The 25,500-nt window shown below is 46.1% G+C and overlaps 1 protein-coding gene and 3 non-coding genes across 4 annotated transcripts in view; all 4 read left to right on the forward strand.

Moving 5' to 3' along the window:
* The window catches only part of LOC130570556 (H/ACA ribonucleoprotein complex subunit DKC1-like), a 7,442-nt gene extending 1,574 nt beyond the window's left edge, over positions 1 to 5,868 (forward strand). The window contains exons 2-13 of the mRNA XM_057360909.1: positions 186 to 277; positions 467 to 651; positions 735 to 799; positions 1,435 to 1,561; positions 2,423 to 2,553; positions 3,971 to 4,114; positions 4,589 to 4,709; positions 4,789 to 4,907; positions 4,996 to 5,099; positions 5,252 to 5,297; positions 5,364 to 5,501; positions 5,624 to 5,868. Of these exons, the coding sequence (XP_057216892.1) occupies positions 186 to 277; positions 467 to 651; positions 735 to 799; positions 1,435 to 1,561; positions 2,423 to 2,553; positions 3,971 to 4,114; positions 4,589 to 4,709; positions 4,789 to 4,907; positions 4,996 to 5,099; positions 5,252 to 5,297; positions 5,364 to 5,501; positions 5,624 to 5,689 (1,338 nt within the window). The 3' untranslated portion in view covers positions 5,690 to 5,868. The remainder of the gene's footprint in view (positions 1 to 185; positions 278 to 466; positions 652 to 734; positions 800 to 1,434; positions 1,562 to 2,422; positions 2,554 to 3,970; positions 4,115 to 4,588; positions 4,710 to 4,788; positions 4,908 to 4,995; positions 5,100 to 5,251; positions 5,298 to 5,363; positions 5,502 to 5,623) is intronic.
* On the forward strand, positions 314 to 392 carry LOC130570799 (small nucleolar RNA SNORD83). Its single transcript, XR_008964998.1, has one exon. It is a non-coding gene; the product is annotated as a small nucleolar RNA SNORD83 (small nucleolar RNA).
* Positions 2,279 to 2,357, forward strand: LOC130570800 (small nucleolar RNA SNORD83). Its single transcript, XR_008964999.1, has one exon. It is a non-coding gene; the product is annotated as a small nucleolar RNA SNORD83 (small nucleolar RNA).
* On the forward strand, positions 2,580 to 2,715 carry LOC130570808 (small nucleolar RNA SNORA36 family). Its single transcript, XR_008965007.1, has one exon. It is a non-coding gene; the product is annotated as a small nucleolar RNA SNORA36 family (small nucleolar RNA).
* Positions 5,869 to 25,500: the final 19,632 nt, after the last annotated feature.

Below are 25,500 nucleotides of genomic sequence, written 5' to 3' on the forward strand. Positions count from 1 at the left end.
GCCCGTGGGTCCCAGCCGTCTGTTCTTCTGTCTCGGTGTTCTGCTGGGCCGGATGAGCTGATGTCAGGGTTCAGATCCTCCCAAACCCAAAGATGATCGCACACTTCTGATCTCACGCACGCAAACGTCTCGTCTGTTCAGCTCTTGTGTTTGTGTTTATTCATGAAGCGCTTTGATCTCTGCAGAACTTTGATAAGCTGAACATCAGGACGGCTCACTACACTCCTCTGCCACACGGCTCCAATCCGCTCAAGAGAAACATACACGATTACGTCAGGTAACGTGTGTGTGTGTGTGTGCGCGCGCGTGTGTGGCCACATGATGTGATGTAGATGACACGAGCACATGTTGTGCAGAGATGACTCATCATCTATCACCCTGTACTGATGGCTTCAGCTCAATATCATCAGTGGAGTACACGTCCAGCTGTTGTTCTCTTCATTGAGTTTGTGTTTTGTGTGCTCAGGACCGGTTTCATTAATCTGGACAAGCCCGCTAACCCTTCGTCACACGAGGTTGTGGCCTGGATCAAGAGAATTCTGCGTGTCGAGAAGACGGGTCACAGCGGGACGCTGGATCCTAAAGTGACGGGTTGTCTGATCGTGTGTGTGGAGCGGGCCACGCGTCTGGTGAAATCGCAGCAGAGCGCAGGTACGTCCGCAGCCATGCTTTTGCTTTTCCTCCCAGTAAACCCCAGTGGCCTCCTCTCATTCCTCTTCTGCCGTGTCTTGCAGGCAAAGAGTATGTGGGAATCGTACGGCTGCACAGTGCGCTAGAGAACGAGCACCAGCTCGCCCGGGTGAGTTCTCTTCTTCAGTAGCCGGGCGCACATTGGTCACATGACTACAGGCTGTTCTTAAAGGGGCAGTTCACCTCGTTTCTTCTCTCTCATGTGCTTGTAAATCTGTATGCGAGTCTTTCTTCAGTGGAACACAACAGAAGATATTTAGAGAAATGTCTGTGGTTTTGTGTTCATACAATGGAATTCAATGTTGTTTGAATATCAAACATTCTTCAGTGTTCTTTTTTGTGTTCTGATGAAGAAAATTCGTCCAGGTTTGATGTGAGGTTGAAGAAATGAACGAATATCATTTTTTAAATCCCTTTTAAGTGGGTAGCTGGTAACCTGAGAGTTAATCTGTGACCTTTGGCTACTGTGTGTGATATGATGAAAATGTTCATCCATTCTCTGAGTGTCTCTGGACCGTCTCTCTCTCGCTCTTTTTTTTTTTTTGAGCGTCAGGACCGGCGGCCTGTGTTCTCTGCTGTAGTGTTCTACTGCAGCTGATGATCTCAGAGCTCTGCTGGGTTTGATGGTTTAGATTCATCGAAGAAGAGTGAACACGTCTGAACGCACGCTCACGCGTGAGCACAGACGGCAGCGTGAGTCTGGATCAGATCTTCATCCCGCTCTGTGTTTCTCTGTCTCTACAGGGTCTGGAGTGTTTAACAGGAGCTCTGTTTCAGAGACCACCTCTCATCGCCGCCGTCAAGCGACAGCTCCGAGTGCGCACAATATATGACAGCAAACTCATCCAATACGACCCAGAGAGAAGACTAGGTATTGCTTTAAACATGCGCTGCTGCGCAGATCCACCCGCGCATGACATCAACTTAGGGCAAGAGGATTTCCACCATGTGAGAAATGTGGGTGGAATAAGGAAGGCTTATAAACGGAACTGGCTGTAGAATGGCACAGATTCTGGCAAATGCAGTATGTTTAACCAGAAAGTCTACATCTACAAAATTCAAACAGTTCTATGAAGAACATTATTTAGATGAGGTTTAAATGTTATCTGCTTGTCTATGAGTGAAGGTGTTGCGTGAACTGCATCAGGCTCCTGTCAAACATCCTTTGCGGTGACATGTCAAAATAAAAGTCCAGTCCTAACATTTTACCACACCACCCCCTTATATTTATTTATAATTCGACCACTGAGTATATTATTTCCTTTAGTAAACTGAAGTAAGCGTGCTAGTAAAAATATTACTTCCTTCAAAAATCGTGCTTAAATTAATGTAGACCTAAAAACATAAAATGTACTGGTAAGATACTGGTTTATTAACACCCTATTTTTACAGATTTCCCTCATGTATGTTACGAAGTATCTACTGTAGGTTTTTAATATAGTTTAAAAGGGTGTATGTGGTCAAATATATTACTGTTAGAATCCAGAATCCTGACAAAGAATCTAGAAAACTTCCAACAGATTTGGTAGGGCTGTAGTTTCTCTTATGCTGATGGATCTGCGCAGCACTGCAGCTGTAAACTGTGGAGGCCACATGATGTGATGTAGATGACACGAGCACATGTTGTGCAGAGATGACTCATCATCTATCACCCTGTACTGATGGCTCGGTTTCGTCTCGAGTGTGTGTTTGTGAGGCGTGTTTGTGTGTAACGTTGTGTTGTCGTGTGCAGGTATTTTCTGGGTGAGCTGTGAAGCGGGCACATACATCAGAACTCTGTGTGTTCATCTGGGTCTGCTGCTGGGGGTCGGAGGTCAGATGCAGGAGCTACGACGTGTCCGTTCGGGTGTTATGGGAGAAAAGGTGCGTTCAGAAAACATCTGTTGAAGAGTCAAAGTGTTGAGTTCAGTTCTGGGCTTTCTCCTGGTTCTGGTAATAAATCTTTGGCACATGAAAACGGCTGAGAGTGAAGAACTCATGAAGTGTTTGTGATGTGACATCTTCATCAACTTCAGCCGAACACAACTGAGTCTAATCTTGATGCTGTAAAAATCCAGCTCAATGTCCGTTTCTCAGTTTAATGCCATGAACTTTAACCTTGAGTCTTCATGTGAACTTGTTATAAATGTCATCTAGAGGTGTAGTGATTACACTCACTCATGAGGAACAATACAATGTTCATGATGTGGTCATATCACAATAATGTGAGCAAAACTGAACATATACAAATAAGATTCGTTTTTTTTAACCTTTTTAAATAACTAATTTGGTTGTAAGTACAACTTTTTGAGGTTTAATTGAAACTTGAAGTGAAAATTGTTTCATACAGCTGAACAATTGTTTAATATCCTGACTCGTCAATGATGCATGAAAATTCGACCCAATACAGCATTTGAATGACTCTGATGGGTTCATGTCTTCTGAAGTGGAACCCTGTGTTTGTGAGAGGAAGCCATTCATATTTTCAGCTCATTTAATGATTGATGCATTGTAGAGGTGGGCGGAATGGCCAAAAATATTTCACGGAATGAGTTCTATATCTTATACCCCATTTTTCTTAGATTGCTTTCCTTTATTTATTTATTTATTTCAGTTCATTTAAATGCTCAGCATAGTTAAAACAGGCAAGTTATGAAAATGTACTAAAGATATCAGATTAAGTTCTGATAATGAGATATGATATAGCCAGAAGATAAATAAATATGTATACAGAAGGAAGATAGACAACATGTATAACAATGAAGTATGAATATATGCACAAACAATGAGAGTACAGTATGACTGGTGTTATAAACTGGTGTTCATGGGGTCTGTACTGTAGGTCTTCATCGCTCTTTTCTCTCCATTAGATGCACAGTTTTAGTGTTGCATCTTTAGGTTTGTTTATTCTGGCGCTTGTCTTTGCACTGCGAGTCTCTGACTCCACACGGACCTCGCAAAACAGGGAAAGCTGCGCGTCTGAACTTGGCTTTTATTAAAAGCTTCACAAAGCAATCTGACTTCTGAAATCATTGAAAACTGCCCTCATTGTAATGTCCAAATGACGGAAGGCTTTTAGATTTTTCCGTCACTGGTATAAAAAAATCTGTCTGAGAACTTTTGGTTCACGCGACCTCTGGGTGTGAGTATCGACCGCACCTAAGCCCAGAACTGAATAAATTGTGATAGTTTAAATTTCACCCTCTACTTCATCTGGGAGCTTAAAATGAAAAATCTGATGTGTAGCATCTGTGAGTCACTGCCCCAAACAACTAAATATCACGTGTGTGTGTGTTGTCAGGATAACATGGTGAGCATGCACGATGTGCTGGACGCTCAGTGGCAGTTTGATCACAACAAAGATGAGTCGTATCTGAGACGAGTCATCTACCCGCTGGAGAAACTGCTCATCTCCTACAAGAGAATCGTCATGAAGGACAGCGCTGTAAGTACATTTACACAATAAACACACGCATTCTGTGTTCATCACAGCATTTTACTTGAGTCGGCATGAAATCAAAAATGATCATTCGAATCATTTTACACAAAGTATTTTTTATAAATGACTTATCTGTGCACATCATTATTTTTAAATTCATTTGCGCTTGTAGTCTTTGATCCTCCTCCCCCTCTGGAAACGACCTCTTCACTTCTGGTCAGGAGTACTGGCGTGAGGGCGGGGCTGCAATGACTGACAGATCACAAACTGCCGTTCAAATCTTTCACCTTTTAACGATCCAATCAGTTGTCAGTGAATGAAATCAAGTCCCGCCCTACATTTTTTTTCCCTCATTTCAGTTGTTGTTTCACTCCGGTATATGTCACGATACGGAAAAGACAATCGCTGCTTTTGTTTCATGCCGACTTTAAGAATCATCAAACACTTCAAGAAGCATTGAGCAGTTTCTTTCTTCCACAGGTGAACGCAATATGTTACGGTGCTAAGATCATGTTACCCGGCGTCCTGCGATATGAAGATGGGATCGAGATGAATCAGGACATTGTGGTCATAACCACCAAAGGAGAAGCCATCTGTACAGGTAAGCGGACTCGTGATGGAGGTGATGCAAGCGCAGATGACGTCTGTCTTTCACTTGACACCTCTGATGTGTTTCACAGCGTTCGCGCTCATGACCACAGCTGTCATCTCCACGTGTGACCACGGTGTCGTCGCCAAGATCAAGAGGGTCATCATGGAGCGAGATACCTATCCACGCAAATGGGGACTCGGGCCGAAGGTTAGGACCCCCACACATGCTCGTTATTTTTTAAATGGATTCGATCCTGCGCTGTTGTTGTGATGTGAAAGTGTTTCTGTTGTTTCAGGCGAGCCAGAAGAAGATGATGATTCAGAAAGGACTTCTGAGCAAACACGGCAAACCCAACGACAGCACGCCAGCCAACTGGAAGGACAGTTATGTGGATTACAGGTACAGAAGTTTTGTGTTACTGTCCATCAGCAGCTAACATCTCCAGTGTTCTGACCGAGTCTCAAGTGACTTTGGAGAACATAAGTGAAGTGTTTGAGTCTGGTGTTGATTGTGCTAGTGTAATCCAGAAGCTTCTCTCTGGTGTTTTCTAGCGCTCCCACAGCACAAGCCCTGCAGGACACTGAAGCTGGAGGAAAGGTGAGTTGTTTCTACAGCACACGTGTGGTGTTTGTGCGGATATGAAGTGAACTTGTGTTTCTCCAGAGGAAGCGAGGCGACAGCGGCAGTGACAATGATGCAGCTGCTCAGCCAGTCAAGAAGGAAAAGAAAAAGAAGAAAGTGAAGAAGGAGAAACAGGCAGAGGAGACGCCGAGTGAGCCTCCAGCAGAGGAAGACACTGAGGTGAGTTATTCATCTGATCACGGCTGTCAAACTGAAGTGTGTTGGATTAGGCTTAGATCTCATCTGATAAAGCGAGGACACACAAACATGATTCATGATCAATGAGCTTGTGTGCTACGCAGGTCACAGAAAGCGCAAAGAAGAAAAAGAAGAAAAAGGTGAAGGATTCAAACGGAGCGTCAGAATGAACACTGGGACTGATGACGGAGAGGCTGTGAGATCAGATGTCTGTCGGAGCTGATTTTCAACAGCTATTATTGTTCTTCTCGTGAAACCCTGATTGCTGGGGTGTGTTCATGTGTTTTTTATTGTAAATAGTGAAAATGTAATCCTGAACTTATGAAATGAAAGCTGACTTTGTTTTATAGTGGGCTTGTGTTTTGTGTTATGGGCAAATGATCAAATCCCTGAAGATTCTTGATATGAGTTCTACTGTAGTTCGACATGATTCAGATCAGAGTTTTGAGCGGTTTCACATGTGCTGAACTGCTACATGGTGGCGTTCAGAAAGCGATTCCTGCTGGGCACGTTTGGTCAAAGTCACTTAATATATGCTTTAGTTCAGACACTTCGTGTTTCTTTTTTACCCTAAACTTGCATATCCATGGCAACACAAGGATATCGCGCATCAGAAATCCCATTCAAATTCAGTCACAGTACAAGTACCTACCTCTGGACCACTAAAACAATGTTATGTATAGTAGATACACTGCATCATCCAGATTTGTGATGTGGTGCTCTTTATCTCGCCTACTTTATAGAATGAAAGTAGTCACTTTCACATTCCTCTAAATGAGGCTGAAGTGCCTGGGATGATTTAAAAAAAAAAATTTCATGTCCATTATAAGTAACCCACTTCCTGTTGCCAATGTGATCAGACACTTCAAGTTTCTATGATGTCACCTTAAATGCATTGCGTCGTCATGGCAACATCATTGGAGATCTCAGAAAACTTCGCAGTGTAGGAGGTTCAATATCTTTGCATCATGTTCATCAAGTTGAATGACAATTGAATGAATCCCCAAGGAGGAGTATTTAAAAGTTTACCAGATGCGGTTGTAAAAAAAATCCACCTCTGCTCGACATCAGAGCATCTTTAATATTAGAAGTCTTTATGTGGGGGCCGCAAGTGACACTACACATAGGAGTCCATGCAACTAAAAAGTTTGAGAACCACTGTATGGGATCAGAATCCCGCCTAAAGTAATGCGGGCATATTTAAAAATAGAATAAGCGTAAATCAAACTAGTAATTATTAATAAGTAATTTCAAGTCAGAACTTTAAGCACATTTTAAATTATATTGCACATCATTAATACATAGACAAAGTTGTCCACATAGCACACAAATAATGTTTTCCTTGATTTTACTCGATTTTTGTGTTCTCTGATATTTTCTGTTTATATTTTCATTTTTTCTATGCATACGTTATTTTTCCCTCACTTGTTTTTCCACGTTCTGCGCTTGCTTTTCCAAATGCTGCAGTTCGAGTTTTATGGTAATTAGGGCAGGATTTAGCGTCACCATTGGTCCACTAGTTCTAGATTGACAGCTCCTCTAGCCAACCAGTCGAAGAGGGTGTTGACGTCACTTCAAACGCTACTCGCGGCTTACTGTGCGTTCAGACCGCCGCCGTCGAGAGCGTCAAAGTGGCCGGAAGTCATTCATTTTCAACGTGAGCCGGCGGCGAGGCGCGGCGCGTCTTGGCCGTTGAGGGCGTCAAGGAGAGTTGAAATCAGGTCAACTTTATGGTAATGAGCTATGACGCGGTTCGGCGGCAACCAATCGGAACGTAGAAGTCCATCTCGAGATGATTCCAGAGAAAGCAGCCCTGTAAACTTTGGTTCCGACCACATTAGTTCCCAAGCAAAATGGAGGAGAAGTTGATAACTGCTGTGGCGGGTTTCTCAATCCTATACGACGCGTCCCTGTTTGCGTACAGGGACATAAATAAAAAAAATGATGCGTGGACCAAGGTGTCTGAGGTTGTTTGTGTTCCTGGTGAGTTGCTGATGATTTTACGTCATTAACGTTATACATTTTCTGTAAATAAGCGGAAATTTCATGCTAACTTTAGCGCCAGAGAATACAAAACAGTGTTACTGCTGCAGAATATTATTTCGTTAGCAAACGTGTAACTACAATAAAGTTTTTTCCACCTATCAATTTCTTGTGGTCAGTCTGCACAAGATCAACGAGCTTGTTTGCTTTGAGGCACCTGCACACAGTGCCAAAGCTACCAGTACCTGGTTTAAGGACCATGGTATCCCTGTTCTTAATTGGCCAGCAAACTCGCCTGATAGAAAATCTATGGGGTATTGTGAAGAGGAAGATGCGATATGCCAGACCCAACAATGCAGAAGAGCTAAAGGCCACTATCAGAGCAACCTGGGCTCTCATAACACTTGAGCAGTGCCACAGACTGATCGACTCCATGCCACGCCGCATTGCTGCAGTAATTCAGGCAAAAGGAGCCCCAACTAAGTATTGAGTGCTGTACATGCTCATACTTTTCATCTTCATACTTTTCAGTTGGCCAAGATTTCTAAAAATCCTCTCTTTGTATTGGTCTTAAGTTATATTCTAATTTTCTGAGATACTGAATTTGGGATTTTCATTAGTTGTCAGTTATAATCATCAAATTAAAAGAAATAAACATTTGAAATATATCAGTCTGTGTGTAATGAATGAATATACCCAGATAGCACAATCCATCTGGTTTACGTCTATTTGACGTCTGCATTTACATCTGCAAGACATCTTAAATACATAGTTTGCTCATCTGCAATACGTCTCGGAGACGTCTGAACGTCTGTAATACGTCTGTTAAAGATCTGGAGATCTGCTGCTTAAAAACATCTGCTAAACATCCTAGAAAGAGCTGTTGTACATCCATTCTAAATCATAAACATCTTACAGACATCTTCTAGATGTCTATATGACGTCTGACAGCAGACATCTCCGAGACGTATTGCAGATGAGCAAACGATGTATTGTAGATGTCTTGCAGATGTAAATGCAGACGTCAAATAGACGTAAACCAGATGTATGTGTGCTATCAGGGTAATACACAAGTTTCACTTTTTGAATGGAATTAGTGAAATAAATCAACTTTTTGATGATATTCTAATTATATGACCAGCACCTGTATATATATGTATATATTTATGAGCAGCGTTTTGTGTATATTTACACATAGAAACACACCTTTTCTGATTTATTACAATTTGTATTATCATAGTTGAACTACATCATGGTTAAACTGCAGTTACTATAATGCAGCTATGGTTAATTTGTGATTCCTGTGCTTTAATGCAAATTCTATAGCTAAACTATGCTTACTACAGTAAAAAAACATTGATAATTTTCATAAGGACTTTTATTGAGATATCAGCAGATCATGCAACGCATGTACTTTTCTGAAAATATGCACACAGGAATTGATAAGAGGAATTCAAATTTTAATCTCAAGTATCCGATTCCTAGCCTTTCGATTCCGATTCCAAATTGGATTTGATTTTCGATTCCCAACCCTAAATCTAATGCTGTTTAATGTAATTCCTTGCATCCGAGCAAAATTCACAAAACTGACAAAACACATCTGTTCCCCGGTAACAATACATGTTACAATTAGCACTTATTACTGATTTAATGCACTACTGTGCTCGTCTAAATGAGTTAAGCACGGCATAATCATTCTCATGAGCTAGCTGTCATGGTTCTGCCCACCTTGTCTTGCTTTTCTTGGCCTAGTGGCAGAACCATGATAGAACCTCTTGTTTTATGTGGAGAGTGACGTTTTGTCCCTGTTGGTCTTCCACTCTCCGGTGTGGCGTCTTTTTTCCCGCCCTTTCGTCTCCTCGTTATTGTTTGTTAATTAGTTCATGTCCTGCACCTGTCCCCTCTTGATTTATCCCCTTTATAATGCCCTTGTGTCTTCTGTCTCGTGCTGGTTCATTGTACTGTCGTGTGTGTGTCATATGTGGTGAGTTCCTGTCTTGTCAGTGTAGTTTAGTTATTTTGTATTTAATTCAAGTGTTGTCTTAGTCTGGTTAGGTGTAGTTAGTCCTTGGTGTCATGTTTTATACCCTTGTGTTTTGTTTTATTACCCCCACGTGGGTCTTTGTTTTGTATTTATATTTTATTAAATGTCTTGTTAACCCCTTACCCGCTGTCTGCACTTGGGTCCTCTGTCATTGTCTCCGTGTCCTCACCACCCATGTTCATGACACTAGCAACATCACACATTTACACCAATACAGTCTTTATTTCTAAATACACAGCCAATAATCTTAAATAACTTCATAGAGTAACTGTAAACTGTAGAACCGCTGACTAAACCCAGCTGGACACGTGTAAACTTGGACCACAAAATCAGTCATAAGGGTCAGTTTTTAGAAATTGAATAAGCTTTCCAGTGATCTATGGTTTATTAGGATAGGACAATATTTGGTCAAGATACAATTATTTTAAACTCTGGAATGTTTAAAGGGTGAAAAAAATGCAAATATTGAGAAAATGGCCTTTAAATTTGTTCGTCCGAGGCTATGTAGCAGGTCATAGCTAAGAAGAAACTGGTTTGTTTTAACGCTCTCTATTGGCTATCCGCTGTAATGACATGGAGAGTAGATGAACTTGAAATCAGAAATTCTGTGTTCGAGACAACTCGGGTTTCGGATTTTATGATGTAAAATATCTGACCTCAATCCGTTCCAGTCAACCACGCGTCACATTCGCATGTTTACCACGTGACGTCACTATGAAATGCTGAGAGAACGTTATATGATAGCTATTCAAACGTAGGCATTAATTCATAAACAGTTTCTGGATATATTAACTTTCATGTTTATACATATTACGTGTGGTAAAAATAGTTTAAAGTTTGTTTACGGTTCACATAAGCCTGCAAAGAGCTAGCTGCCATCTTGTCCGTGACGTCAAATGATGCGTCTCTCTGAGGTCGGGGTTGAGCGATCTGCCCTGAGTTCAGTGGTAGGATAACCGACTTTGTTTTTTGGTGTTCGATACGCTCACTTCCGGGATTGACGTCGGCCATAGAGGGTATGGATGTGTCGTCACTTTACCATGTGAGCATGCCCCCCTGGGTGCCAAAACACTCAATGACTGCTTACAATATCAGAAAACGCAATTCTGTGCAACATTTCAGTGTCCAGGAATACCTGATTCCTATGTAAATCCTAAGGATCACCGTCGAGTCCAGCTGCTTGTAAATTCTGCAAATAATTGCGTGTTTTAGTCCCGATTTCTTTGTTTCTCCTATTCTCCTCAGCCATGTTGCTGGGTGTTTTGCCACCCAGGGGAACGTGTCCCTGGTCGTGTCCCAACATGATGTTTTATTAACAAAGTTCAGAAGGAGCACGTGCAGATAACTAACCCGGCCGGCTTCCTATAACCAATCTCACCAACTATCTTTGAAACAATTCATTTAGTCGTTCCATTCAGTCGTTTTTATCAGCTCCAATTTCAATGTCATATTGCCAATACTGTTACTATTTTAGTCTTCGCATATGAAAGCATTCATATTAACTGCAGCAGAAGCCGGTTGAGTACAATCGCTCGATTTTCGAAATATATCTTTTGAGATATCGATTGCCAGCACTGGCGCACTTTTCTCAGCGTCTGTACTGTTCAGTGAGAGTCAGTGAGCCATCCATAGGCTTACTGGAGAATAGTTGATATAAACGGCACTTTCAAGAGTGACTGCCGGTTAACTACAACCCGTCTGTATCATGCATTCAGTGTGCATAAGTTTCTTACATAGCGTGCCACTCCCACTCACGTCTTGCCCAAAATAACTCACGCAGTCATTACATCTAATTAAATATAAACAGCGGAATGTACCAGTAGCCATATCTGACCAGTGCTTTAAGCGCAAGATCTCCTTCGTCTCTTGTCTGCACAACCCAATCACAACTGCATCTCGTATATGACCCCAGACGTTAATAATAACTCTGTGAATGCAAACTGCATTTGACACATACAGACGCGCACAGCAATTCCAATATACAACAGCATTTTAATGCATACCTGAGAACGTTGGGTGACGGTGACATGCTCAATCTCAACGTCTCTCTGCTCGCGCATACAGTTAGGCTTTATGCACGCGCTGGTTGCACTCACTCTGCAAAAGCCAGGCACTACCTTCACAAGAACTACATTTGACCTAGTCTCAGCATCAGACGTCACGCCCACAAATCGACGGTTAAATGTCTGACGCATTTGGCACATTTTTCCAGGAAACACTTTAGCTAACTCAAATAAGTCGTCCCGTGAGTGGTTGAATTTAACAAGGCTTCTGGATGGCACATTCGATCACAACCACGTCCCGATAAAACAACTGCGCCTGCCCTCACGAGAAAGGGCCTCTGGTCGCCAGGCTGCAGTAGCAGGCCCTCGGCAAGCCCGGGCCGCACCTCAGACTCAGTCGCTGCTAACCCCCGACCGCAACTTTGCCAGCGCCATGCTGGCTCACACCGCCACAAGCTGCCTCAGCAGCGCAAGCACGCCTCCGCTGGTGGCACAGACCTATCTTTGGCTCTATCTCTTTCAATCATCTGCCCCTTCCATGGCTCGCTGCCCCTCCGTCAAACTCTTGCATGAGGCTGCCTCCGCTAGCGGCGCAGGCCCTGGCTTCCTTGCCTCCTGACTTTTCTTCCAGCTTTGCCCCAGGAGCCGGCGCCGCCGGGGCACATGCCCTGGCCGCCTCCCCTCCTGACTTTCCATCTGTCTTCGCCCAAGGAGCCGACCCAAGCACGAGGTTGCCTCCACACACGGCTCCGGCGGCCACCTTCCTTCCTCTTATCTCTCTTTCCTCTCAGCCTACCCACAGGCTAAACTCCCCTCCGGCCCGCTCTTTGCAAACGACTCAAACGTCCCGCCACCTGCTTCTGGTTTCAAAAACACCTCAAAGCTGCCCTACGCCTCTCCGGTTTTCCAACCGACCATTCTCCAGCCACTCATTTCAAAATCAAATCCCTTTATTGTCACTCAATCATATACACAAGTGCAACAGTAGGTGAAAAACTTGGGTGCAGTTCCGACCAACATGGCATGTATGACTGATTACAAGTAACAAAGACTTTCAAGACATTTACACAGTAAACATTTCTGTATAAGTGTTAGACTATAATATAACGAATGACACATAATTTACATGTAACTATACAGCAGCACATGTACACACAATGTGCGTAGTGTACAGTGATTGTTACGTATTGTTCTGACTGTGTTAGAGTTCTTATTGGTTGTGCATGCTAGTGGGGGGATAAAGTGCAGTGCTAATGAGTAGATTGTGGGCGTCAAGAGTTTAAGATTCTGACTGCCTGGGGAAAGAAGCTGTCACTTAGTCTGCTGGTGCGGGTTCTGATGCTGCGGTATCTCTTTCCTGATGGAAGGAGTGAGAACAGACCGTGACTCGGGTGGCTAGTGTCTCTAGTAATCCTCCTTGCTTTTTTCACACACCGTCTGGTGTAAATTTCCTGGAGGGAGGGAATTTCACCTCCTACGGTGTGCCTGGCAGTTTTTACCACTCTCTGTAGGGCTTTCCGGTTGAGAGCGGTGCTGTTACTGTACCAGGCAGTGATGCAGCCAGTTAGGATACTCTCTATTGTGCCGGTGTAGAATCGAGTGAGGATGTGGTGATTCAGGCCAAACTTCCTCAGCCGTCTCAGGAAGAAGAGACGTTGGTGAGCCTTCTTCAATATGGCTTCGGTGTGAGTGGTCCATGTGGTCCATGTGAGCTCCTCTGATATTGACACCAAGGAACTTGAAACTGTTGACTCTCTCCACTGGTGCTCCGTTGATGCTGATAGGACTGTGTTCTCTGTCTTTCCTCCTAAAGTCCACCATTGGTCTTACTGACGTTGAGAGAGAGGTTGTGTTCTTCACACCAACATGACAGAGTGTACTTCTTCTCTGTAGGCTGTTTCGTCAGCATCAGTGACCAGACCTATCACCGTCGTGCCGTCGGCAAACTTTATGATGGCGTTGGAGCTGCGTGTTGCCACACAGTCGTGTGTGTACAGGGTGTACAGGAGTGGGCTGAGAACACATCCTTGTGGCGTCCCAGTGTTTAGGGTCAGTGATGAGGAGGTATTGTTGCCAATTTTGACTACCTACTACTATTTCGCATAGGTGCAGCAACCACAGCCGCCCAAAAAGGCCTCTCAGAACCCCAGATTCAAACTCTGCACCGCTGGTCATCAGAAACCTTCAAAAGGCATATCCGGTCAGATCGCTCATTCATCAGAAGCCCAATCGGACCCTCATCGCCCATTTTATCTAGTGCCAGCACACTGGCCACGACCACCAACAAACCTGTCCCCGCCACCCTACCGCAGCCAATGCCTTCATTCTAGAGCCATTATCTCACTCGCGACATCCCCGCAGTGGCCCGCACTCCTATCCCACACCCTGCCGCAGCAGACATTAGTGTTGGCTCGATACCAAAAGACTGTGCTTATGTGTTTTTGACATAACAGACTGTGTATTTGGCAGTATAAGAACATATATAAGACGCGAAAGAAAACTTAATGATGATTAGTAGGCTGACTGAGATGTCTGGAACAGAGATAACGTTATATATGCTATGTATACCGTTGAATGGTATCAGACGCATCGCAGAATGTAGAACACACATTACACTGTAAAACAATCTAAACAATCTTTACTAACCCGAAGCCAGTATCGCCACAGCGACTGCCCCCGCAGGGCCCGTGTATAGAACAAGCAAGATCATTTCAATGAGTGTAGTAGCTCTGTAAACGCCACTATCTACGTATCTATGTTAGCACTATCTATGTGGAAATAAAAATCTCCGACAATCAATACTTTATCAACGTTAACCAATAGTTCTGATAAGAAGTTGGCCAACTCTTTAAAAAAATCAGTGTAGGGCCCAAGGGGTCTATACACAGTAGCCAATGCAAGAGAAAGTAATGGGTTACTTTGTTTGGAACAATTATGTTCAATGCAAGCACTTCAAATAATTTAAATTCATGCTCTGTTCTCTGAGTTACAGTAAGAAAGTCTCTAAAGATTGTTGCGACACCACCGTTGCTTCCATCTCGTGCTCTGCTGCAGCAGACTTCACTACTCAAGAAGCCTGAATCGCTGCAGGGGCCTGTGCTTCCACCTCTGAAGCAGCAGACAACTCTACTCTCTGCCGCAGCAGACACCACTACTCCCGAAGCCTGTATCGCTGCAGCAACCACCCCCCAGGGGCCTGTGCTTTCACCTCTCTCTGCCGCAGCAGACACCTCTACTCCCAAAGACTGTATCGCCGCAGCGACCGCCCCCCAGGGGCCTGTGCTTCCTTCTCTCTCTCTGCTGCAGCAGACACCACTCTCAAAGCCAGCATCACTGCAGCGACCGCCCCCCAGGGGCCCGCACTTCTATCTCTCTCTGCTGCAGCCCCTGCCTTCACTCCCTCAGGAGCCTCCTTCTTTACTCAGCACTGCCGCAGCAGTGTCGCTCCTGCAGGAGCCTTTTCTTTACTCCGCACTGCCGCAATAGTGCCCGCTCTCAGGCGAGCCTTCTATCTTCCTTCATCACTGCCGCAGCAACGCTCACTCCAGTGGAGCCCAGTCCTCTCCTCCAAGGCCGCTGCAGCTCCCCTTACCTTGGCTCCCACAGGAGCCCCATTCTTTACTCAGGACTGCCACCGCAGTGTTGCTCCCACAGGAGCCTTTTCTTACTCCGCACTGCCACAGTTATGCCCGCTCCCGGGCGAGCCTTCTATCTTCCTTAATTACTGCTGCAGCAGCTCTCGCTCCAGTGGAGCCTAGTCCTCTTCCCCGAGGAAACCCAACAATGCACTCGAAGAAGAATTCTGTCCACAGTCTGTTCTGTGTATGATCCTATTGGATTTCTTGCTCCTATCATGTTACCTGTTAAGTTATTACTACAGGAGTTGAGCAGACAAAATATGAGTTGGGACGAAAATATACCCACAATACTTAAAACACAATGGAATAATTGTTTGGAGTTTGGAGAAGGTAACAGAGTTACAAGTGGACCGATGCACAAAGCCCACAGATTTTGGAAAAATCAAACATGCTTGTTTACATAATTTCTCAGATGTTTCCGAAAAAGGATATGGTGTAGTTACTTACCTCAAGTTGATCAACTGTAAGGATAAAGTGCATGTGACTTTCTTACTTGGCAAGACCAGAGTGGTGCCTATTAAACTAGTAACCATTCCTCGTTTGGAACTAACAGCTGCTGTACGACAATTAATCGTCATAATCACAATGATTTATTAGACAATTAATCGTCAGCCAAATTTCATAATCGTGACAGCCCTAGCTGCAGGCCCAAGGAGGCATATAACACCACAACATATAAATGATTCAATGATCAAAACCACTGCTAAAGGATCCTGCTTGTTCTGTTCTGCTAACCACGTTTTGGAAAAGTGTGAAACCTTTGAAAAGAGGTCCCAACGAGAAAGCTTGACTTCTTAAAGGGAAAGCGAGTTTCCGTTTGTAATTGGTTTGTAATCGGACACATCCTTCAGTGTTGCACATATATCGCAATTCAGCTGTAGAGGACAAGGAGCAAAAACACAGTCTAATGTCGGCACAAACTTGTGGTCATACAGGGGCCGATAATGAAAAGTGCTTACTGTCAATAATTCCAGTACAAGTAAAATTAGTCAAAGGAGACAAGCTGATTCAAACATATGCCTTTCTAGATCCTGGGAGTTCAGGTACCTTTTGCTCTGAGCAGTTGATCAATGAACTGAACATAGGAGGTAAAAGGATCAACATTTGTTTGTGCACCATGGGACAAGAGCAGTCTGTGCCTTGCAATGTTGTTACTGGCTTGGAGATCAGTGGAATTAATAGTAAACATTTCTTGCCTCTTCCTGAAATGTACACGCAAATGCGAAAGGGATAATGGTACACCTCGTGTTACTGCCAATAGGATTTCTGTTGAAAGGCTTGAAGAATTAGAGCAATTTAGAAGCAAGGAAATCCAGTGCTTGGATCTAGATCAAGAAAAGCTACCTGTGGAAAAAACTTTAGGTCTTTGATGGTGTACAGAAGCTGATGTGTTTCAATTTAAGATACAGCCCAAAACCCAACAATGCACTCGAAGAAGAATTCTGTCCACAGTCTGTTCTGTTCTGATCCTATGGGATTTCTTGCTCCTATCACGTTACCTGTCAAGCTATTACTACAGGAGTTGAGCAGACAAAATATGAGTTGGGATGAAAATATACCCACAATACTTAAAACACAATGGAATAATTGTGTGGAGTTTGGAGAAGGTAACAGAGTTACAAGTGGACCGATGCATAAAGCCCACAGATTTTGGAAAAATCAAACATGCTTGTTTACATAATTTCTCAGATGTTTCCGAAAAAGTATATTTAGTTATATAGTTACTTACCTCAAGTTGATCAACTGTAAGGATAAAGTGCATGTGACTTTAAACTAGTAACCATTCCTTGTTTAGAACTAACAGCTGCTGTACTTGCTGTGAAAGTGGACCATATGTTGAAAAAGGAGCTTCGACTTGAACTGGAAAATTCAGTTCCCTTTCTGTCGGTCTCTCGACGTTGTGTTGAACCGACAGATGGGGTTCGTCCCTGAGAACCTATCGCTTCCGACTACTTAGAAAAGGCCAATGAAAATCGGCGAATGAAATTTGCATGCCGGACTCCGCCCCAGAAATCCGGGTATAAAAGGGAGACGGCGTGCTTCATTCATTCACCTTTTGTTCTTCGGAGCCTTCACTTGTGAAGATCAACTCTCGCTACTACTTAGCAACTCCAGATTGCCATTTCTACAATGTGGTGCAGTGGACGGTCCCTTCCTGCGGCGACTTCCCCTGGGCGTCTCGCCGGTTCCAGAGGTGTTTGAGCTAGCAGACGGTGCCACAGCAAATTTCTCCAGCGTGGCATGTCCCGCTGTTCTCGTGGGTGCAACACACTCATCGAGGAGGGGGACGGGCACGAGGTCTGCTTCCAGTACGCTGGGGAAGCCCTTGTGGATACGTCCTGCCCGCACTGCGGGCGGTTGACGATTCAGACGTTGCGTCACGGGTGGCTGTGTTCCCACGGGGCTCAGCCACCACCTCATCTGCTTCCCGTTCCGTGACGGCAGGACTACGGCCCTGCTGCCCGCTACGGTGAGCAGCGAGAGTGATATGAGGATTACTGTGCGCGCTAATCTCCCAATGCTCGCGGCTGGATACATGGTACCTCGGGTTTGAGAGCGGCTCCATGCCGTACTCGCCCCAGTGCAGTGTTTCCCCGGAAGTGCATGAGGAACTTAGTACGACCTGGAACGCCCCCTTCGGCGCGTGCACGTCAACTAGTTCCATCACCCTTTCTTCCCTCGATGGTGGGGCAGCTAGAGGATACGTCGAGTCCCCCTGGGGCTCGACCTAGACTCCCGTCCAAAGCATGTAGGCTTTTCGGCATCCAGGATGTCGAGAGCTTACTCTGCTGCGGGCCAAGCTGTCCCCTCTCTCCACGCTATGGCCATCCTGCAGGCCAAGGCGTTCAGAGAGCTCCACGCTTATGGAGGAACTCCGCGCCGTCACCGACCTCGCTCTACGGGTGACCAACGTGACCGCGCGGGCCCTGGGTCGGGCGATGTCCACACATGTGGTCCAGGAGAGACACCTCTGGCCAAACCCTGCACAGATGGGTTGCGAGAAAGTCCGCTTTCTCGACGCACCCATCTCGCAAGGGGGGCTGTTTGGTGATACTGCCGAGCCACAGTTCTCGACAGTAAAAGGAGCAGACAGAGGATATCAATCATATCCTCCCCCGCCGCGACTCGGCCGCCCTCTGGCCATCGAGATCCCGTGCACCCTCTGCTTCCCAGCAGCCCTGGTCCTCTTCGACACTCCGGTTCCAGTGCCCCCACTCGGCGGCCCCCCGGGAGACGTCGAAGAGGAGACCACCACCCCATCAGCAGCCACGGAGGAAGCCGTAGCGGCCCTCATGGGAAGACCCCATGGAGATCGAGAACACCTTTTGGGCCCGACCCCAGCCATTCCATTGCTGGTTGGTTGGTCCGGGGCGGTTCCTGCCCCGTCCCAACTACCCACTTCTAAAGGTTTTTCTCTCTCTCTCTGGGTGTTTATCACAGCCGCTCTCACCCTCTACACGATGGTGTTCGGCAACTCGACATTGCGTCATGGCGAGGCGCAACATCGAATGTACATTGCAGCCCTCAGCACTCTCAAATCGACGGTGCGTGGAGCTGCATTGCCAGGCAGGCGAACCAGCAGAGCCAGTCTTCTTTCCGGGGGCCCGCCCCCAGCGAGAGACCCGCACTGCCAGCCATCGAACCACCCCCCGGGGGGTCGATGAAGCAGATCGTACCCTTAGTCCCCCTGTCGCGGTCCCTGGGAGCTTGCCTCGAGCTTCCCACACCGTCACGGTGGCTGAGGAGAACGATCCGTCTCGGCGGCGGTGATACCGCTCGGGTTGATGCACATGAGACCGCTCCAACACTGGCTTCAGAGTCGAGTTCCCTGGAGAGCGTGGCACACCGGCAGCAGGCGGATGGTGATTACGCCTCTCTGCCGATGCACCCTAACCCCTTGGTCTTCCATAACCTTCCTTCGGGCAGGGGTTCCCCTAGGGCAGGTTATGAAGCATGTCGTGGTGACGACGGACGCCTCCCTGCAGGGTTGGGGTGCAGTGTGCAATGGGCACGCAGTGTCGGGGCTTTGGATGGGCCCCCGCCTGCGCTGTCATTTCAATTGCCTAGAGTTGTGGACCGTGCTACTCGCACTGAAGAGGCTGCAACCTCTCGTGCAGGGCAAGCACGTGCTGGTCCGGTCGGACAGCACTACGGCAGTAGCGTATATATATCTTCAGGGTGGCGTTCGCTCACTGCAGTTAACACGATTCGCCCGACGCCTCCTCCGGTGGAGTCAGCAGGTGATCCGCTCCCTGTGTGCCACGTATATCCCAGGCGACCTGAACCAGACAGCCGATGCGCTCTCTCGTCAGTCGACGCCTCGCGGAGAGTGGCGACTCCACCCCCTCGCAGTCCAGCTCATTTGGGTGCAGTTCGGGCAGGCCCAGGTAGACCTGTTTGCCTCCCTCGAAACCACCCATTGCCCGCTTTGGTACTCTCTGACCGAGGGTCCCCTCGGCACGGATGCTCTAGCACACAGCTGGCCGCGGGACAAGGGGAAGTACGCCTTCCCCCCAGTGAGCCTCATTGCACAGGCCCTGTGCAAGGTCAGGGAAGAGGAGCAGCAAGTGTTACTCGTTGCGCCACACTGGCCCAACCGGACTTGGTTCTCGGAACTAATGCTCTTGACGACAGCTCCCCCCTGGTCGATTCCCCTGATGAAGGACCTGCTTTCCCAGGGGAAGGGCACGTTATGGCATCCCAGGCCAGACCTCTGGAACCTCTGGATGGGACGAGGAGATCCTGAGTGGTCTGTCCCCAGCGGTGGTAGAACCATTTCTCAAGCAAGGGCACCAGCCACTAGGCGACTGTACGCCTACAAGTGGCGCCTCTTCTCGACTTGGTGCGCTTCTCGAGGAGAAGACCCACGGAGTTGTGCGTACGGGTCCTTACTGTCCTTCCTACAAGAGAGACTCGAGACTAACCTCTCCCCCTCCACACTGAAAGTGTATGTAGCCGCCATTGCCGCTCATCACAACTCAGTTGCTGGGAAGTCTCTAGGGCAGCATGACCTGGTCATTAGGTTCCTAAGGGGCGCTAGGAGGCAGAATCCGCCTCGTCCTCGCTCCATACCCTCTTGGGACCTGGATGTAGCCCTGACAGGTCTCACCAGGCCCCTCTTCGAGCCCCTAGGGGATGCCGCTCTTCCTCATCTCACGATGAAGACGGTTCTCCTTATGGCGCTCGCCTCCATCAAGAGGGTAGGGGACCTACAGGCTTTCTCCGTGTCCCCTGACTGCCTAGAGTTCGGACCCAGGGATTCTCACGTTATCCTGAGACCTCAGCCCGGCTACGTGCCCAAGGTTCCCACCGCTCCTTTTCGGGACCAGGTGGTGAATTTACAGGTGCTCCCCACTGGGGAGGAAGACCCAACCCCGTCCGTGTTGTGTCCAGTACGCGCGCTGCGCCTTTATTTAGACCGCACACAGAGCTTCAGGAGCTCGGATCAGCTCTTTGTCTGTTTCGGAGGTCAGCAGAAGGGGAGAGCTGTCTCCAAGCAGAGGTTGGCCCACTGGATTGTGGATGCTGTCAAGGCAGTTTACCAATCCCTAAATCGCCCGTGGGCACTGGCACGTGGCGCCTCTCTCACAGACATATGCAGAGCTGCGGGTTGGGCTACACCCAACACCTTCACGAGGTTCTACAACCTCCGCGTAGAGCCGGTGTCAGCCCGCGTCCTGCATGGCAACATGTAGGACCGGCAACTGGTAGGGTGTACGCCTATATTGGTTCTTTTCTCCCTCTCTCGAGTGGGTCAGTATACCGATCCAGCCTCCCTTCTTTCCCCACTGGGCGAAGAACAGGCACTCCATCCATCACTAAGCAAGTACCGTCTGGGGCGGGCTGGGCAGAGCAGCCCTGCCCCTTAGGCCGGGTTCCCGGAGTTATTTGCATCATAGCTCTAACCGGACCTAGTGCTACCAGACGTTGAAACCCCCCAGTAGGGCGGTTCCGTCTGATGTATCCTCATGCTGGTTCCCACCTTGGTAACCCATGACCTCCCCGGGTGGACCTCCACCTCACGGTTTACTCTTCAGCCGCACTTTCTTCCCATGAGTTCTCCCCTATCGGTGAGACCATGTGGTATCTCCACTAGACTCCTCCCTGTGGTAGGATGTGGTTTCTGTAGCGCATCCCCCACTTGAGGAAGTAGCGCTTACCCAGTGGCCTTACGGTTCCGGGCGGCTTCTCGCTGTTAGAGAAACAAGGCCGCCGCCTGTGAGGCCGAAGGTAGGGGCCTTCCCACCTTTCAAGGAAACTCTGGGACCCCCTACCTACCCACTGGTAGGTTACAATTTCGCGGTAGCGCTCTCGGCTGACACGCCCAGGCCAGTCACCGTCGCTTCGTTGAGATTGTGACAGGGCACAGTGTTATGGCGTTTTCCATTGGAACCCCATCTGTTGGTTCGACACAATGTCGAGAGACCGACAGAAAGGGAACGTCTCGGTTATGGTTGTAACCTCTGTTCTCTGATGGAGGGAACGAGACGTTGTGTCCTCCTTGCCACAACACGTGCTGTCCACTGCAGCAGTCGTGAGAGGTCTCAGGCTCCTCAGAACTAAGGTGAATGAATGAAGCACGCCGTCTCCCTTTTATACCCGGATTTCCGGGGGCGGAGTCCGGCATGCAAATTTCATTCGCCGATTTTCATTGGCCTTTTCTAAGTAGTCGGAAGCGATTGGTTCTCAGGGACGAACCCCATCTGTCTGTTCGACACAACGTCGAGAGACCGACAGTAAGGGAACCGAGGTTACAAACGTAACCGAGACGTTTTTGTGCTTAAATATATAAAAAATGAGGACAAACGCTTCAATACATTGGTGGCAAATCGAGTCTCTTACATAAGAGAAAGGACACTACCTCAACAGTGCAACAGACCTTCCGCCCTTTACGAACACTGGAGTTGATTATTTCGGTCCCATTGTAGTAAAAAGAGGCTGTAGTAGTGTGAAGAGATACGGAGTAATCTTTACCTGCATGGCAATTAGAGCAGTACATTTGGAAGCGGCTTACTCGCTAGAAACAGATGGATGCATAAATGCTTTAAGAAGATTTATAGCTAGGAGAGGTCAAGTGATTCAGATCAGATCAGACAATGGAACGATTTTCTCCGGTGCCAACAGAGAATTAAAGGAATCTCTCTCTGCATGGAATAAACAGCAATTTGAAAAGGAGTTAATTCAGTTGGGAATAAAATGGAGCTTTAATCCACCAGCAAGTTCTCACTGCGGAGGGGCATGGGAATGGATCTGTCATGGTTCTGCCTCACCTAGTCTTGGATTTCCTGGTCATGAGGCAGAGCCATGACAAAGTCTTTGGTTATGTGTGGAGAGAAACATATTATTGTCCTTTTGACAATAATATGCGTTCTCTTCAGTGTCTTGTCATTGGCCCCGCCCCTCTCGTTTCCTGTATTGTTTCCCGGCTGTGTTTCATTACCCTCACCTGCCCTGTTATTATCCCTCGTTTGTGTTCCCTTTAAATAGTCCTCATGTTTCATTGTCCTGTGTTTGGTCATTGTGTGTGCTATGTGCCTTGTGTATTCAGTTCGTCTTGTTGCTCGTCCAGTGTTCTCCAGTATTGCCTGTGCCTGTTCCTGTTGTGCTGTTTTGTCATCTCAGTAAGTGTTTAGTTTAGTTTAGTTTGTCTAGTGCTTATTCAGTCTAGTGTTTAGTTAGTCTTCGTTTTGTTCCTGTTTAGTGTTTTTTTGTTCCCTTGTTTTACCCTATCACGGGTCTTTGATTTGTTTCTTTGTTTTAATAAAATCTATTTTGTTAACCCCTTCATCCCCGCTGCCTGCATTTGGGTTCTTCCACGCAATCCTTGACAGGATCATTCGTATGGTGAGAAATATTCTTTGCTCTGTACTTCATCAACAAGTACTGGATGATGAATCATTTCACACAGTTTTGTGTGAAATAGAATCTATTCTGAACGACCGTCCAATCACCAAGATTTCTGAAGATCCTAATGGTCTTGTGGCCCTTACACCGCACCATCTTCTTGTAATGAAAGGCAAGCCTGCTCTGCCGCCTGGTCTTTTTAAAGAATCCGATCTATATTTGAAAAGGAGATGGAAACAAATTCAGTATTTAGCTGACCTTTTCTGGAAAAGGTGGATAAGAGAATGCTGTAACAGAGGCAGATAATGTCAAAAATGGACAAAGGAGAAAAGAAGCTTTAGCCCTGGGGACATTGTTCTCGTATTGGATCCTACAGCACCCTGTGGTTCATGGCCACTAGGAAGAGTATTAAAAACATTTCCTGATAATAAAGGTCTAATACGCACAGTAAAGGTTAAAACCAAAAGTAGCATTTTAGAAAGACCTGTTGGAAAGATCTGCCTTTTATTGGAGAAGAATGATTAATGTGAAGGAAGGTTTATGGCTAAATGTAACTGTATTACAAATTATTACCAACTGTTTGTATATGTTACTTTATTTTGTGCTGGCTCCTTTTTGTATATTGTGTGTAATTGATATGTCTTTGTGCCATGATCAATTAAGGGGCCGGTGTGTAGGAGCCATTTAGATCAATTCAAGTTTTGTCCAGGAGGAGGCATAGTCGCACTCCTATATTAGGGTACCTTGCTAATGAGAGCGCAGGTGTGGTGGCTGGAGAGCAAACAGTCTTTTGACAGTGTTGATATGGACTATGCTACACTAGCTTTGGGTCAAAAGGAAAAGGAGCTAAAATGAATTTATTGGAGAACTATGCATGATGGACAATTTATGCTGTTTGTAAGGTATGAACAACAAGCAATCTATGTCAGGGGTCACCAACTAGTGGACTCCGGTCCGAATGCGGACCCGAGATGCATCCGTCCGGACCTCAAAGCCTTTTGTCATAATAAATAAATGAACGCCTAACATTATTTTCTAATGCAATCAAATTTATAGCAGGCACATCAAGGGCCGCTCAGTAGCAGTTTGGGTCCTATGGCGCCACGGACAGTTAACATATGGTCACTGTTGCTACGTTCAGACATCGACGAGTGAAGAGAGTCGAGACAGACTCGCTGCACAGCGCGCAGACAGATGTGTAACTGTCAGTGACTGAAAAACAATGTCCTTTTCAAAAGTTAGAAAAGTTGACGCTGAAAACCATGTTTTCCGAGATGAATTTATTCTTCCTGCATCGACATGCACGAGGCCGGTTTGTCTCATTAGCTCGGAGTCTGTTGCGGTTGTCAAAAGTGGAAACCTTAAACGGCATTATGAAACTAGACATGGACTGCTGCGGGTACGTTTCTTTATAGTGTCTGAGGTCAAATATATGAGGTCAAATATATGAGCTCAAAGCCCAGTAGGAGCGATCTACACGGGTCCTCCCTCAATCACTCACCGCCCAACAACCAGCATATGAATGTTCACAGTGGATGTTAGGAAAACATAACAAGCCCTTTACTGATGGGGAATAGTAAAAGAGTGCATGGAGGCTGCGTGTGAAACACTTTTAGAAGGAAAATAAAGACATGAACTAAAATAAAATATGAAACAAACCCCCCTTTCAGCTGCACCAGCCACAAGAAGAGCTGAAATGTTATCAGAGGATGATCAGTCACAACTTGATGCTGGTTTTTGTTCATCTCAGTTCAGCAGAAAACGGCTCTTTAGTTTTCTTTTGAAGTTGTTCATGTTGAAATGAATGTATGTTCAGTGCAGGTTTAGAGATTAGGGCATTTTGCACAATTTCATTCATTATATTGTTGTCAGACGTTGTTATGCCGTCGTATAGATATGAAAAACCATCAATTCATGTTTTGAGGTATTTAATTGTCCGGACCTCGGCTAGTGAGGAGGGTTCGTTTACTGGACCTCAAGCGATTTTAGTTGAAGACTCCTGATCTATGTTATGGATAAAAGGAGAGCTCATAGGAATCAAGTTGTGTATTGGTGCAGCACAATAAAGACAATAAGCAGTTTTACATCGGTGTGCATGGATTTATTATTGAAAGTGTCATTACTTGCTTTTTTCACCCACCAACATCAGTGGCTCGTAAAAAAGGCCGCAACAAAAGCAATAGAGCAGTTGGATTTTTTGTTTTGGCAGTTATTTTTTAAAATCTATCAAAACCTTATACAAAGGATGTACCAGTTCTATAAAGTTAGCAAAGGGCACATCTGGTAGATTTGAAATGGGTAGAGGGATAAAGCAAGGGTGTCCAATCTCCCCTTTTTAATTTTTATTGGTAACACAAATAATGTCTCTTCACATTAAAAACGACGTTTTCAGGGCATTACAACTTTAGGAAAGGAATTTAGGATATGTCAATTTGCTGATGACACAACGTTGTTTATAAAAGACCGAA

This window comes from Triplophysa rosa, linkage group LG19, assembly GCF_024868665.1.
Source record: "Triplophysa rosa linkage group LG19, Trosa_1v2, whole genome shotgun sequence".
Lineage (NCBI taxonomy): Eukaryota > Metazoa > Chordata > Actinopteri > Cypriniformes > Nemacheilidae > Triplophysa > Triplophysa rosa.